Below are 13,497 nucleotides of genomic sequence, written 5' to 3'. Positions count from 1 at the left end.
TTACTCATTATATAAAATGTATTTGTATCGATGATTAATGATGCAATACCAATCAAAATCAAGTATTTTAAAAACAAAAAACTGGTCCATACTACCCATCATTTTTCTTTTTCTGACGTGTATAAACTTAAAAACAAAGATACACTAATAATAAAAATATTTTTAAAATATTTATCAAACATGTTTTTTCAAAGAAAATAACACAGTAAAGGGAAATGATATTAAAATGTTGATAAAATATAAAATACAGCATAAAAACTTGCTGCAACTAAAATTATCGTAAATTGTAATACGAAACAAAAACCTTCTCAAATTTTCAGGTACAAATTTTTAAAACAAGATGAGCGAAGTCGATCATAAGATGAAATATGATTACCGAACTTGACCTCTTAAAGGATCCTTAAAACTTAAAAACTGTATTTGAAAAACTAAAACAGCCATTTTAAAAACGCTATCATTATCCAATGAAAACAGTTCCTACGAGCAAATCGAGATGCAGATGACATCGCTAAGCGGGAAAGAACTGGTTTGAAACTTCCTTCGTGTGATCTCAAACTTTTTAGGAAAGAATCTGAGACTAAAACCGGCTTCTGTGTTAAATTCCGAGCTTCGTCTAACATCCATTCTGGTATGTTCTTTCCGCGGTACCGAATGCGGGATGGGACCTGACGAAAAATCGGATATACCTCACGCCTATGAGTTTTAGTGGAGTTATTTCGAACATCAGGCATGTAAGCAACTTTTAAAACATCCTTCCAATCGCATAACCGGTAGCCAAGAGTGTTATTCCATAGTTGCCATGGAACTCGTTTTTTATTACAATGCAACGTTATATTATAAACTCGCGCAGACATTTTAAACCCAATCATGGCGTTATCACGTGTGCTAATGTGGCAAAACGGCGCATCGCAATGAAAGATACATAGTTGACTAACACAGTGTTGATAACAACCTTTTTCAGACTTGCACTTTGCTAAGCCAACAGCTACCTTTACCTCAACATACTTTCTCGCCATTTTCACAACTTGCTTACATGTACCCGCGGTATTACATTCAACTGTGCAGTTTCCATTGCATTCTTGAACACAACCCTGAAGTAATTCAATAATAATTACTAAATTAATAAAACTGATAATAATTAAAAACCAAAATGTAAAAACAGTAACTAGAACGACATTACTCCTTTAATTATTACTTTTTTTTTTGAAACGAGGACAACTTGAAATTTGAATCTATAATCAAATCTTTTGAAACCTAAAAATATCTTCAAGGTCCTTAATTTTTAGTTGGTTTAATTTTACCAATACCAAATTTCCCTCAACAAAAAAACTTACTTCGTTCGAATTTGTTACACAGCGAAGATGGTGCCTTGCCCATTTTTTTCGGGTTCCAGCCATTTGAATACATGTTTTAGTATTCTGACAACTCATTGAACATTGTTTTGTTAAGCATAACTGGGTACAAGAACTGTTTGGTGAGCATTTCTGCTTACACTTGAGCTTGGTTTGGTCACATACCGTGTAACAATAAGGGCCAGAGCATTTCTGATTACATTCACTTTTATTTTTTGGGCAGTAGATGCGTTCAGGTGGATTTGGGCACTCCATCCTATGACAACGTTGACGCAAGGACTTAGTTACAAGTTTATAAGTCGTCGCAGCCGAGGCGCTAAAATTCGTTGAATTTTTTATCACGACTGTTGTAGCATAATAAAACGTAAACAGAAGGTAGAGCAAAAAATCTTTGTACCACATTCTAAAATTAAATAAACTTCAAAGGGATTACACGATAACCACAATTAATTGACCGCACCAAAATGAATTAGCTGTTAACTGTTAACCAAGTTACTCAAGAAAAATTATTTCACTTTTTTTATTATCAGCAAGAAACAATTTAAACTTCATTCTACCTTTTTTTTTTTTTTTTTTAATTACGCCGTGGTTTAAATAAACTGAATCAACTTTTAGCGTTGTGATCCCATTCCATTTAAAAATCCGTGCAAAGTGCAAGATCGGCGTTTTTTTTTCTCAACGGATTTTAGATGAAACGTGCGAACTTTGCACGCAGTTTTTGGAAAAGCTTGTCGTAAAGTTTAACAGTTTAAAATGTCTCTTCTAAAGATTTCTGTGGAGTTCATTAAGAAATCGATTGTGAAGCGTTGGCTCTTTAAATAGTATTTTTTAATTTTTACATTAAAGTCTCGGATAAACTTGTTGTTGGTGCTTGGTTTATATTTTTAGTAAATGAAAGCCGCTGCTTGTATTTGACTGTTGAGATAGTAAAAAAATATTTATACCGATACTAAAGAATAATATCGGAATTTCTAGGTTGTATTATTAGTGAATTACGCTTGTTTACGGAAAACTTCCCCGGAAATCCTCCGCGTCTGAAAATAACATTTTAAATAGAAAAGTACTTGTCTAGACATCAAAGACATTTAATTCTACGCGGCGTAACGAAATTGTTTCAATACGAAAAGAATTGCGGGTGCTCTGTCTCAAGAGATTTTAATTATAGCCGAGGCAATTATGGATTCAAAACGAAACCGTAGACTGTATAAAGAAAAGGGTATCTGATAGAAAAGCATTTGACGCGATATATGAACCTCTCTTCAAAAACCTTTCAAACTTCACTAAAGATATCAGAAAAAAACTTTTGGTTTCAACGTTCTAACTTTAAATCTAACAACTTTTCTTACTTTTAATCAAACAGTTTCAGAGCTGTAACCACAACACACACACAAAAAAAAAAAAAAAAAAAAAAACTTATTTTTTAAAAGAATTTTTTCTTGAAAGGAATTGCAAATTTCTGAGCTTCTTACACTTCTGTTTCAGTCGTTTGCATATATTTAGGAATATTTTATAGAAATCAATATTTTCAAATATTCGAATAATTGCTTGCTAAAATAATTTGGTGAGTTATAAATATTAAATGTATACTTTTTTCCTTATGTAAGAAATTATAAATGTAAAAAAAATACTTGCGTAATGAGATTAAAACTTTACCGATGAAAAATTTTCACATGCCATAACTGCTAATGCTAGCGTATACATGTTGTTTTTTTTTTAGTAGTATATGAAACTTTTGAAAGAGGCTCGGGTATGCTTAAGCAAAAAGTTAAAAGAGGCTAAAAAATATGCTTAAGCTTAAGCATATTTCTAATAAAATATGCTTGTTTCAATACTCTCTTAAAGTGTGCGCGTTACTAAAGGTTAATGGTTATAAGAAAAATAAAAAGTTGACTTATGCTCTGTATTTGCTTTTAATGTAGCTAAATGAATGTTATAGTATAATAATAAAAAATAAAACATATACTATATACAAATGTTATCAATGAAATCAAAGATATGGACTTCGCATTCCCTCTCGTCCGGACCAATAAAGGTGTCAATCTGGAAGAATTTCGTTGGCACTTTTATTTATAGCATCATCTTCCTCCACCGGTTGAATATCACCCTGATTTCCTATGGGTTGATCACTGCCAGGATGTTGTAAATGTTTATTTTTTTTTAACTGACTAAGGAAGATCTTTTTTGCAAGGGATTGTAATACCTTTCCCATGTAAAATCATGTTTGGTGTTAATATCGGAAGTTGAATATCGTTCTCGATATATCCTAATGGTCGGTTATTCAACGTATTTTCAATATCAATCAAAACTTCTTTAAGTCGTTCGAAAGTCAGACGAATCCTTCATGTTGCTTTGTGTGATGATCTTTTTACCAAACCCACCATTCTTTCAAAGAAACCTTCCCACCATGGGCTTCTTGCTAAATTAAGCTTCCATTTTATGTTCATTTCACCTAAGTAATCGTTTATCAGCGGGTCCTTCTGCAATCGTCGGATACACCTTGCAGTACTCACAAATGTTTTAGCATTGTCGCTTATTATGAGTGCAGGTGTACCCCTTCTTGCAATAATTTCTTTTATACTTCGACGGAATTCTTCGTTTTCCATTGTTTTTAGTAGATCCAAATGGATTGCTCTTGAAGTTGCACAAGTATAAAGTACAATGTATGATTTTTTGTAACACTCTTTGCTTACTTTATATTCGATTGGGCGAGCGAAATTTAAATCAATAGTTTCAAAGGGGTATTTGCTTTTAGTTCGATAATTAGACAAATCAGTTGTTAATGGAGCTAGTAATGGTTTGCACCTGAACCTTTTACAACAATTGCAATCGTATATAATTGTTTTGACTTGGCTACGTAAGGTATCTGTCCAATAATGCTCACGAAACTTGGACATTGTCAGACCAACCATCCCATGGTGAGTCTGTGCATTTGCTCTTTGAATAACCAAGTTTATAAAGGGATGCTTGCGAGGCAAAAATATTGGGTGCTCACCTTGTATACGACCGATGCAAACTAAAAGCCCATCGTGATTTCTATGTAATCGTAATCTTTCTGAAGTTTCTTTACATTGTTCGGATTTTTCAAATTCGTATTGAGCAATTTTGACCAGCTTCTGCATTGCGTTGTTCCTTTCAGTAGCTGATAGTGCACCTCGACATTTTCTTTTACTTTTGAGATTGATAATGATTCTTAAGATCCATGCCATTATTCTTATAACTTTTGGTAGTTGATACTTGTTCATAAGTTCATCAAAGTAGTTAAACCTCTCTGCTGATTATGCAAGGTTATGCATTTTTGTTGGATTAACTTCTTTCATTACTTCATCCATTTGTGCATAAACTATATTGGGTGGCCACTCATTCATTTTGGTAAGCCATGTTGGAACGTTGAACCATATTTGTGGAATTTTTCCATTTTTATTTCCTCTACTTCTAATATCAGCTAGGTTCTGATTGGTTGGACAGTGACGCCAAATAATCCAACTTCGTTTATTGATTTCTTTGACACAATTTGATACAAACTGCTTCCATTAACGATTGTCATTAAGAATCCAATGCAGTGCTACTGAACTATCAAGCCAGTCGTATATTTCCATAACTGGGTGTCCTTCAAGTGCCAATTTAACGTTTGTAAGAGCATAAGCTACCATGTGTCCAGAAATCAATTCAAGTCAGGGAATAGAACAACCTCGTTTTAATATACGTGATTTAGCTGTAAACAATCCTTGAGTAGCTTTGTTTCCTTGATGTACTACTACGTAAATTGCACTGCAGCAGCCATCTTTGCTTGCATCACCAAATCCATGGATTTCAATCTTTTTTATTATATGATTCAAAACAGTTATACTTCTTGGTATTGCTGTAAGTTCTGGTAACGTATATTTCCAAAGCATCCATTCTTTTGTTAATTCAGGTGAAAGTTTTTTGTCCCAAGCAAACTTTAAATCACAAATTTGTCGATATATAAGTTTTGCTTTTAGTGTTATTGCGGAAATCACACCAAGTAGATCAAAAACTCTAGTTAAACTTTCTAAAATTCCTCTTTTAGTTGTGATGTTTGGTTGGCGAGTTGGTCTGCAATCCACTAATAAAGTGCCATCATTTTTGTCCCACAACAAACCAAGAATTTTTGAATAACGTTTGTTTTGTTCATTAATGGTAACTTCATGATTGTTCTCTTTTGAGTCATTGGTTTCCAATGCAGGAAAATTCGAGTGCCATTTGTGAAGCTGGAATCCTCCCATCTCGAACAGATGAATTGCTGTTTGTTTCAATTTTTTGATACATTCCAGGTCAACTCCCCCAGTGATTATATCATCAACATATATGCCCTTGTTGATTATCTGAATTTCATTCTTTTTATGCGGATAATGTTTTTCATATGTCAATAAATGTTGCTAGATTACTCCCCCAAGAATAAAGGGACTAGATGCACAGCCAAACGGAATTTGAGTAAATCTTAGAGTTATTACTTCTTTACTTTTCAAGTCCGATATCCAATAGAAACGGAAAACATCACGATCTTTAGTATCAACTCTTATTTGTAAAAACGCTTGTTTAATGTCTCCAGTAAGACAAACAGGTTGCAATCTGTTTTGTAAAATAACATTGAGTAGTAAGAGTTGTAATGGAGGACCAATATGTAAACAGTCGTTAAGTGAGGGTAATCCGTACTCTTTAGCTAACGCGTCAAAAACAATCCTCAGCTTGGTTGTTTCGGAGTCCTCTTTTATCACTGCTCGATGAGGCATGTAGAATATTCTCTTGCCAGTTGGTTTGTTTGGTGTATACTCAATTATCCCATCCTTGAGTTGTTCTTTAATAAAAGCATTATATTTTATGAGATTATTTTATGAGATTATTTTATGAGATTATTTGGTTTCTTTTCCAGTTTTCTAAGAACACTATGCAACCTTGAGATACTCCCATCTAAATAAGATGCTAGTTTTGAATGTTCTACTTTCCATGGTAATCCAGTGTGATAAGAACCAGTCGAGTCTTGTTGTAGCTGTTCTTTAAATTCTTCATATACTTCATTTTGATTCCCTTCGCTTTGATCTTCTAGACCAAGAACATCCAAGCTATATAGTTCTTTACAACAGTCGTTGGTTGACTTTGTAAAATATAAACAGTCTGAGGTGCTTTGTCCTGGTCCCATAACCGTCCATCCAAATATGGTTTCTTCTGCAATAGCTTCTCCATCATTTCCAGTCCTGAAACCTTTCAACTTTATTCTTGCAATATCACCAGCACCAATTATAAGATGAATTTTATGATCATCGTAGTCATCTTCATTATGAAAATGCAATCTTTTTTAGGACGGATATCCTCGGATTTTGTAGCACTGTAAGCACTTTCCTTTCTAGCTTGTAGAGTTTAATATCAAGGCTGTTGCGTCCGTTTATTGAATATGGAGTTGTGTAGAACTACGGAAGGTACATCAAAACCTTCCGTAGTTCTGATCCAGTCATTGTTTCAATGTTTTTCGATTCCCAATTATTTGGCTCTAACTTTGATTAGCATAGATGAAGCATACTTGATTACTTGATTAGCATAGATGAAGTTGGTACTTAATTAGCATAGATGATGCATAAGAACTACCAGCTCCCGTATCCAAGAGTGCTCTCACTTTATATTTGCCAACGTTCACAACAACTGTGGGATGAATAGTTTGCCCTTCGTATCCAGTCATAAGGATACCCTTTTTTGATTCGTCTTCATTAACCCCAGTGCATATAGATGAATGATGCCTTCCTTGACAATAGTAGCAAGAACGTTTGCTACGACAGTTGTTTCCTTTGCTGTGTTGAATGAAGTTTCGTACATTCGTGACTTCGATGATTTTGCGAATTGCAGTAGACACAACCAATGTTTTTAGTTTCGTTGGAAGTGTTTTTCCATTTGATTTTTGTGCTCCCAATTATTGTGGGGTTTTGAATTTTCTTTTCTGATATTATTTCTTGTTCGTCCAATAGATGATTCATAGTTTCGTAAGGTATATTCACATTAAGCTTCAATTAGCTGTTCAAAGCCCCATTCCTGCCATTTTGGATCTGTTCAAGTAATATCAGCTTTAACAGGGCCCAGTTTGTCGAGAGTTTCACGTACCAGTATTTCTGCTGTTTCCAATTTGTTTAAAGTTTTCAACGAGTTTATGCTTACATTTGATTTTCTGTAAAAATGATGTATTTGATCCATGTTGGTATTTTTTATGTAGGGAAGATCCATGATATCACGACCATGCTGGCCTATAATTTCAGAAGTGATTCCATATTTTTGATTTAGAATCATTTTCGCTTTTTCATAATCATTTGCATTAAAAGGGAGTCCAGCAATTTCCTCTTTTGGCGTGTTTGATAATAGTTCACGTAAGTTTGATAATTTAGTTACTGAAGGATAGCCTCTGTTGTCAATTTCTGTGCTGAATTGTTCCCAGAACCGTACCCAATCCAAAATAGCCCCATGAAATTTTGAAATTTGTAGTCTGGGAAGTTTTGCTTTACAATCATTTGTGTGTGCACTGTGCATGCTTTGAGTTGTTTCTAGTTTTCGTTCATTTAGTTCTTCTTTTACACGAGCAATTTCTTCGTGCATTTTCTTCTTTTTCGTAATTTCTCTTTCTATGCGGTATTCTTCCAGCGAGGTCAGAAGTTCGCTTTGCTGTTTAATTAAGTTGTTCTGTTGTTCGTACCAGTTGTCGATTTCTTCATTGTCGGCGTTTTCTTCGTCTCTTTTTAATTCTTCTATGTTTTGGACTAAGTTAAAAGTCTCCGACAGTTTTGCTTTGATGATTGGTTCTAATCTATCTAGTGTGTGTATATCATTATTGTTCAATGGTATGCGTACTTCCAGACCAAGTCGCTCAACTTTTGTTAATGTTAGTTCCAATTTCCTTGATAGTGTAGCGATTGGATCTTCGAGCTGCTTCGGAGGCATTTTAAGTTCTATTGTAATCTTTGATTCCTTACGTCAGTTGATAGCTTGAAGAGTGTTCCGTAGATTCCAGTTGTCCTGGCAGGGTCACCACTTTGTGTTGTGAATATTTCTTTGTTTTTAACTGACTAAGGAGGATCGACTCAATGCCTTTTTTGTAACTTGTTTATATATATTCTTATTAAGAAAACAGCATTATTTATACTAAATCTGATATAGTTGACAATTATTCGTAACTAAAAATAAGGTAATAATTACCAACTTCATACCATATATTAATTACTGTAAAAAATACTTGACGTCATTGCGTGGTTTAATAAATGTTTATGACACAGGATCAATGATAGATGGTGGGGGCACTTTGTAACTATCAAGGCTCTCTGGTTTAACAAGCGAATCTTCTGAGCCATCAGAAGTCATTAAACACCCAGTCATCGTCCAACATTTCTTCCTTTGCCTGTCATACTTTGAAGTGTTTATAGCTTTCCATGCTTCCCCTGCACAATGTGTAATCAAAATTCGTCTCTCTTTTGCAGTGTAGGGCATTTCATTACTAAACTATTTATCAGAATGATTATCTCTATCGAGCCATTTTTGATGTTAAATGGCAATAAGTCTTTTCAGAATGGCAGCATATTCTGCGTCAACTGGTTGCCAAAGGTGAGTGGAACTTGGTAGACCATACCAGAGAAGTCTTTTAGCAGCAGCTACGGCATCTTTAAAATCCTCCTGCATCTGTCCCTTCAAATTGTCCAGCAAAAGAACAAATTTATAAGCTTTTGTTCTTTTACAAATGGAAGAAGTGTTTTATCACACCAGTGCTTACAAACGTTTTGGTCTAACCAAGCACCAACACGTTTGTAAGCACTGGTGTGATTTTGTTGGAAGTAAACGTGAATATCTTTGTGCCATGCTAACTTTTCGTCTTTTGAAATGTGTTTTCCTTGACCTCTAAAAATGATGGCTAGCTTTGGTTGCTCTCCTTCTGGCCGAAACATAATTTGAAGGGAACATTGCCTTTTATCCAATCCTGAGCCGGGTTGTGAGATCCATGTATTATGTGTTGCACCTTGACCCTTTGGTACATACTCGTAAGTTTTCTTACCATGAACAACAAAGGGAAGCGGGCTCTGGTCAACATTGAGCCTTTGTCCAGGTTGGTACCGTCCCCATTTTTTGTCGTAACTTGGATCTTTAGAACCTGTTTTGATACACTTTTCTCTGTATGTCGCATGCCATTTCTGTAATAATGGTTCCATTTCTTTCTTATGTTTCCTTGTTTCGATCTCATTTTTATCTCTTTTTTTTGTAAAAATCGAACTATAACATGAAGTTTTATTTCCACGTTTGGATTAATGTTTAATTGCATATTTCTAGCTTTACTCCAAAGCCAGGAAAAGTTAACAATATGACCTTTCGATCTGGCTTGTAAAAATTCTTTGCAAATAACTTCGTATAGTTCAAGATATTTTGTGGAACGTCTTCCCTTCAGAAACAATCTGCGATAGGATGATTCGGCATCTTTAATAATAGTTTCTTTTTTTTTTAAGCCATCACGAAATCTGACTTTGTGTTACACCAAACGACTCTGCTATAGTTTCATGATTTGCCTCATAACCATAGGCGTTAATTGCTTCTGCTTTAAAGGCAGCAGTATTTTGGTGGCGTTTCTTACCAGCTCATTTGCGAGACTCTTCACTTTTTTTCATTTCACTAACAACTTTGTTGACTACGTTATTGAGCACATCTTTCACTGCTAGAGAGATAAGTTCTTCGTTACTTTGAAGAATTTGTGATAGTGAATGTTTACAATCTTGTTTGCGAATTCCGTGAATAACCTTAGCATGAAAAGCTAGTCCTTGTTGGCTTTTAAATAATTTTTTGCAATGTTTGCATTTAACACTAGTTTCAACAGCTTCTAACGGCAATCGGATTTAACTCATTTCTCCTCTGTGCAAACATTTTTTGTGAAACCAAACGCTGCCAATGTAGGCTGCTTTCTCTTTATTCTCTTTGACATTATTATTACTATTTTATCAGTATCTGAAAATAAAACTTAGAAATAAAATAAACATTTTAAATATGGTATTAAATAAAATACACATTAAAAGCGAGAGAGAGAAAAACAAAAGAAAGAAATAAAACACTTCAGAGCGACTTCTAAACTTTATGCTTTTATGTTCAAGTATTAAGGTTTAGGTTTTGCAACGCAATGGCTTCATTACTTCATAAAGTCGTTGGATTGCAAAACATAAATTTCGATTTTTGTTGTTTTTGTTGGTTTAAAATTAGAAATATATAGTAAAACAGGGTAGAATGAAATAGAGGGTAGAATGAAATAGTTATGACTATGCTTGTTCTTTTGTTCTTAATTAATTATTGAATAAACTTTTTGCAAATATTTTTTGATGATGTTGTATACAACATCATCAAAAAAAATCCTCTATAGAGGATTTTTTTCCGAATAAGATAAAATCAAATTCTAATTTTTAAAAAAAAGTTTTTTTGATAATTTGTTAAGTTTTCGAATGCGTGATGATATTTTTTTTCTTTTTTTGAAAAATGGACATAAAACTCTCGGAAAATAAATTTGATATTAATGAACTTAATAAGTATACTGGTAGAACTTTTTACGCTGGTCAAGAATCTTTTTTCAAAATTAAATTTGCTATTCAGGGAAAAAAGTTATAAGACAAAAACGAAAACAGAGACATGTGGGGTTGAATGAAATACGCTAAACGCTCACTTGTTAAATACGGCTTTTATTAATTAAATCTCAAGTGACCAATCAATCTCTATAAATTTTTTGTATAAACTTTAAATCAATTCGTGTTAAATCTATTCTAATATAAACTATGCCTCGAAACAAGTTGCTCTCAAAGAAAAAGGAAAAACCATACACCAAAGAGCATGTTGTGCTTGCAGTGGCCAAAGTACAATGCGGTGAATTTTCACTTAACAAAACTGCTCAATCATTCAGCATACCAGTAGCAACTCTTCACGGGCGTGTCCAAGGCATAGGTGAAACAATTAGGAGTGGTTCAAACACGAGATTGTTGCAACAACTTGAATCAACTTTGGTAGATATCCTAATCAAATTATCCGATTGGGGCTTTGTTAGAATTTACAATGACGTCATCACACTAGTTACCGACTATTTGCAACACCAAGGTCAATCTCATTTGTTTCCTAATGGTACACAAGGGAGATATTAGTATAAGCTTTTCATAAACCGGTGGAGTCATAAGTTAAGCATCAGGGCCATAGGCAATATTTCATTACTCAGAGCCGCTTCTTGCACACAAGAAATAGTTGCAAAGTATTTCAACACACTGCAAAAAGAATTCAACGAATCAGGAATCAATGAAAGTACTTCATGTCATTTGTGGAACTTTGATGAAATTGGGTTTTCTGGTGATCAAGGCAAGCAACATATAGTTGGCCGGCGTGTTGCAAAAAGACCATTGAAATTGGTTGGCAACAATGAAAAAATCCATTATACAGTTGGAAATTGCATCAATGTTGCTGGCAATCGTCTTGCTTCATATATTATGTGGTTGTGTGACAGTGTGGTTAACATGCTCACTAAGTTCATTTGTTAGCTTTTCCAGACCTTCATGGAAGCAGTTTGAAAAATTAATACTTCACAGACTCCAGTTAATCATATAAGATTAACTTTTAAGAAAAAGGTGTTTTAGATAAGTGGAAAAAATAAAATAAAACTGTTGCTATGGACGTTGCTAAGAAGATTATTTTGACTAAGATCAAATAATCAAGAAATAGACATACAAATTTTAATTCAGACGATGCCGTTTACGCCATATCTCCATCTGGATGGATGGAAGATAAGCAATTTGTGAATTGGCTCACTGGCGTGTATGTTCCTGCCATTAAAAAAATTCCAGGTAATTAGTTTAATCTTTACTTTAATCAATTAATTACTTAATTAAATAAATCTAATTATAGTTATCCAATTATAGGTATTCATATTTCAGTCGTAGATGGACATGTGACACATGTCACTTATCGGGTCGTACTTATTTGTATCAAAGACAATATCTTGTTAACTTGCTTACCAGCTCATACGTCACACATTCTGCAGCCACTAGATGTCGGTGTTTATTGTCATGTCAAAAAAGTTTGGCGCAAATTACTTCAACAGTTTTACGCAGAGACAAAGTGCAGCAACTTATTGTGAGGGCGGGAATTTTTTGTTTAAATTTATATTCTTGTTTATTTTTATTTTTATGTTAAAGATCTGATGATTAAATGTGACTATGGTAACGTTAGCGCGATAGGAGCATCAGACTTTTTAATAACAACTTTTAACGCATAAAGCAATAATAAAAGTATTAATAACAATAATATTGCCTTACTTAAAATGAAAACAAAAATAAAAATACTTACGACTGATTTTTCTTCTCTTACTTATTTTTCTTTATAAGTATTCTCAATTATTTCTCATCAATATATATATATATATATATATATATATATATATATATATATATATATATATATATATATATATATATATATATATATATATATATATATACAACTGCTGAGTCATAGTATTCTTTAAAACAAGTTTTACTAGTTTTCTTTTTGTAAGTCTTTATATCAGAGTGGCTACAGAATAGGGCTTCTCATTTCCCGTAAAAATCTAATTCCCGGGATTCCGGGACAAAAATGATTAATTTCCCGGGATCCCGGGAAATCCCGGGATTAGGTAAAAAGCAAGAATTTATCCAATTAGGTGGGGGAAATGTGTAAATTAAAACAATTACAAAAAAACCGCCTTTTTAATACTATTACTTTTAACAAGAAAATAAATACAAAATAATTCTTAGAAACTAAGACTCTTAAAACAAAATAAATATCAACTTCAATAACATTATATTTTTTATATAGATTGATTTTTAAAATAATTTTTTAAAAAATATAAATTGTCAATAGCGTTATCACTTAAAGATGACCAAATTTCGTAACAAAGAGACCTGCCGCCGAAAATGCTCTTTCTGAATCGATTGATGTCGGTGGGATAGTTAATAGAGCATTATATAATTTTTCTAAATTATTTGTACGCTTTTTCGTTGCATCAAAAATATCCATTTCTTTTGTAATATTTTTAACGTCACATAATACATCTTCTGGATTCTCAATTCGACTAACGTTCGTAATGGCAGCATCCAATTTTTGATGAAGTGTT

At 33.4% G+C, this 13,497-nt stretch overlaps 4 protein-coding genes across 4 annotated transcripts; 1 reads left to right on the top strand and 3 right to left on the bottom strand.

Annotated features, from left to right (window-relative positions):
• Window positions 1–310: 310 nt before the first annotated feature.
• On the bottom strand, window positions 311–1,815 carry LOC145189445 (uncharacterized). Its single transcript, XM_080066081.2, has 2 exons — window positions 1,335–1,815; window positions 311–1,091 (listed from the first exon to the last, which is right to left on the bottom strand). The coding sequence occupies exons 1-2, from the start codon at window positions 1,752–1,754 to the stop codon at window positions 429–431; spliced, it is 1,083 nt and encodes a 360-aa protein (XP_079922207.2). The 5' UTR covers window positions 1,755–1,815; the 3' UTR covers window positions 311–428.
• A 1,876-nt stretch (window positions 1,816–3,691) lies between these two features.
• On the bottom strand, window positions 3,692–4,558 carry LOC149888754 (uncharacterized). Its single transcript, XM_090089118.1, has one exon. The coding sequence runs from the start codon at window positions 4,556–4,558 to the stop codon at window positions 3,692–3,694; it is 867 nt and encodes a 288-aa protein (XP_089945244.1).
• A 1,191-nt stretch (window positions 4,559–5,749) lies between these two features.
• LOC149888753 (uncharacterized) lies at window positions 5,750–7,044 on the bottom strand. Its single transcript, XM_090089117.1, has 3 exons — window positions 6,954–7,044; window positions 6,276–6,641; window positions 5,750–6,168 (listed from the first exon to the last, which is right to left on the bottom strand). Exons 1-3 carry the CDS (start codon window positions 7,042–7,044, stop codon window positions 5,750–5,752), a joined length of 876 nt encoding a protein of 291 aa, XP_089945243.1.
• Window positions 7,045–11,140: 4,096 nt separating this feature from the next.
• Window positions 11,141–12,554, top strand: LOC149888752 (uncharacterized). Its single transcript, XM_090089116.1, has 5 exons — window positions 11,141–11,480; window positions 11,628–11,852; window positions 12,089–12,190; window positions 12,266–12,464; window positions 12,542–12,554. Exons 1-5 carry the CDS (start codon window positions 11,141–11,143, stop codon window positions 12,552–12,554), a joined length of 879 nt encoding a protein of 292 aa, XP_089945242.1.
• Window positions 12,555–13,497: the final 943 nt, after the last annotated feature.

The sequence above is a fragment of the Hydra viridissima genome, unplaced genomic scaffold (genome assembly GCF_058129835.1).
Source record: "Hydra viridissima isolate aposymbiotic clone 2 unplaced genomic scaffold, HvirCarnegie_v1 scaffold_5, whole genome shotgun sequence".
In the NCBI taxonomy this organism is placed as follows: Eukaryota; Metazoa; Cnidaria; class Hydrozoa; order Anthoathecata; family Hydridae; genus Hydra; species Hydra viridissima.
Note: the sequence above shows the minus strand (reverse complement) of the source record. Positions and strands in the feature narration are given on the sequence as shown.

Excerpts from the sequence above, each read along its gene's own strand:
- LOC145189445 (XM_080066081.2), bottom strand. The coding sequence starts at position 1,754 with ATGTGGTACAAAGATTTTTTGCTCTACCTTCTGTTTACGTTTTATTAT. Across the intron at positions 1,092-1,334 it reads GTGTAACAAATTCGAACGAA|GGTTGTGTTCAAGAATGCAA; the intron begins GTAAGTTTTTTT and ends GAATTACTTCAG.
- LOC149888754 (XM_090089118.1), bottom strand. The coding sequence starts at position 4,558 with ATGGCATGGATCTTAAGAATCATTATCAATCTCAAAAGTAAAAGAAAA.
- LOC149888753 (XM_090089117.1), bottom strand. The coding sequence starts at position 7,044 with ATGACTGGATACGAAGGGCAAACTATTCATCCCACAGTTGTTGTGAAC. Across the intron at positions 6,642-6,953 it reads ACTCTTGGATACGGGAGCTG|ATGACTACGATGATCATAAA; the intron begins GTAGTTCTTATG and ends TTCATAATGAAG. Across the intron at positions 6,169-6,275 it reads AGCATCTTATTTAGATGGGA|AACAACTCAAGGATGGGATA; the intron begins GTATCTCAAGGT and ends CTTTTATTAAAG.
- LOC149888752 (XM_090089116.1), top strand. The coding sequence starts at position 11,141 with ATGCCTCGAAACAAGTTGCTCTCAAAGAAAAAGGAAAAACCATACACC. Across the intron at positions 11,853-12,088 it reads TATTATGTGGTTGTGTGACA|ACGATGCCGTTTACGCCATA; the intron begins GTGTGGTTAACA and ends ATTTTAATTCAG. Across the intron at positions 12,191-12,265 it reads TGCCATTAAAAAAATTCCAG|GTATTCATATTTCAGTCGTA; the intron begins GTAATTAGTTTA and ends ATCCAATTATAG.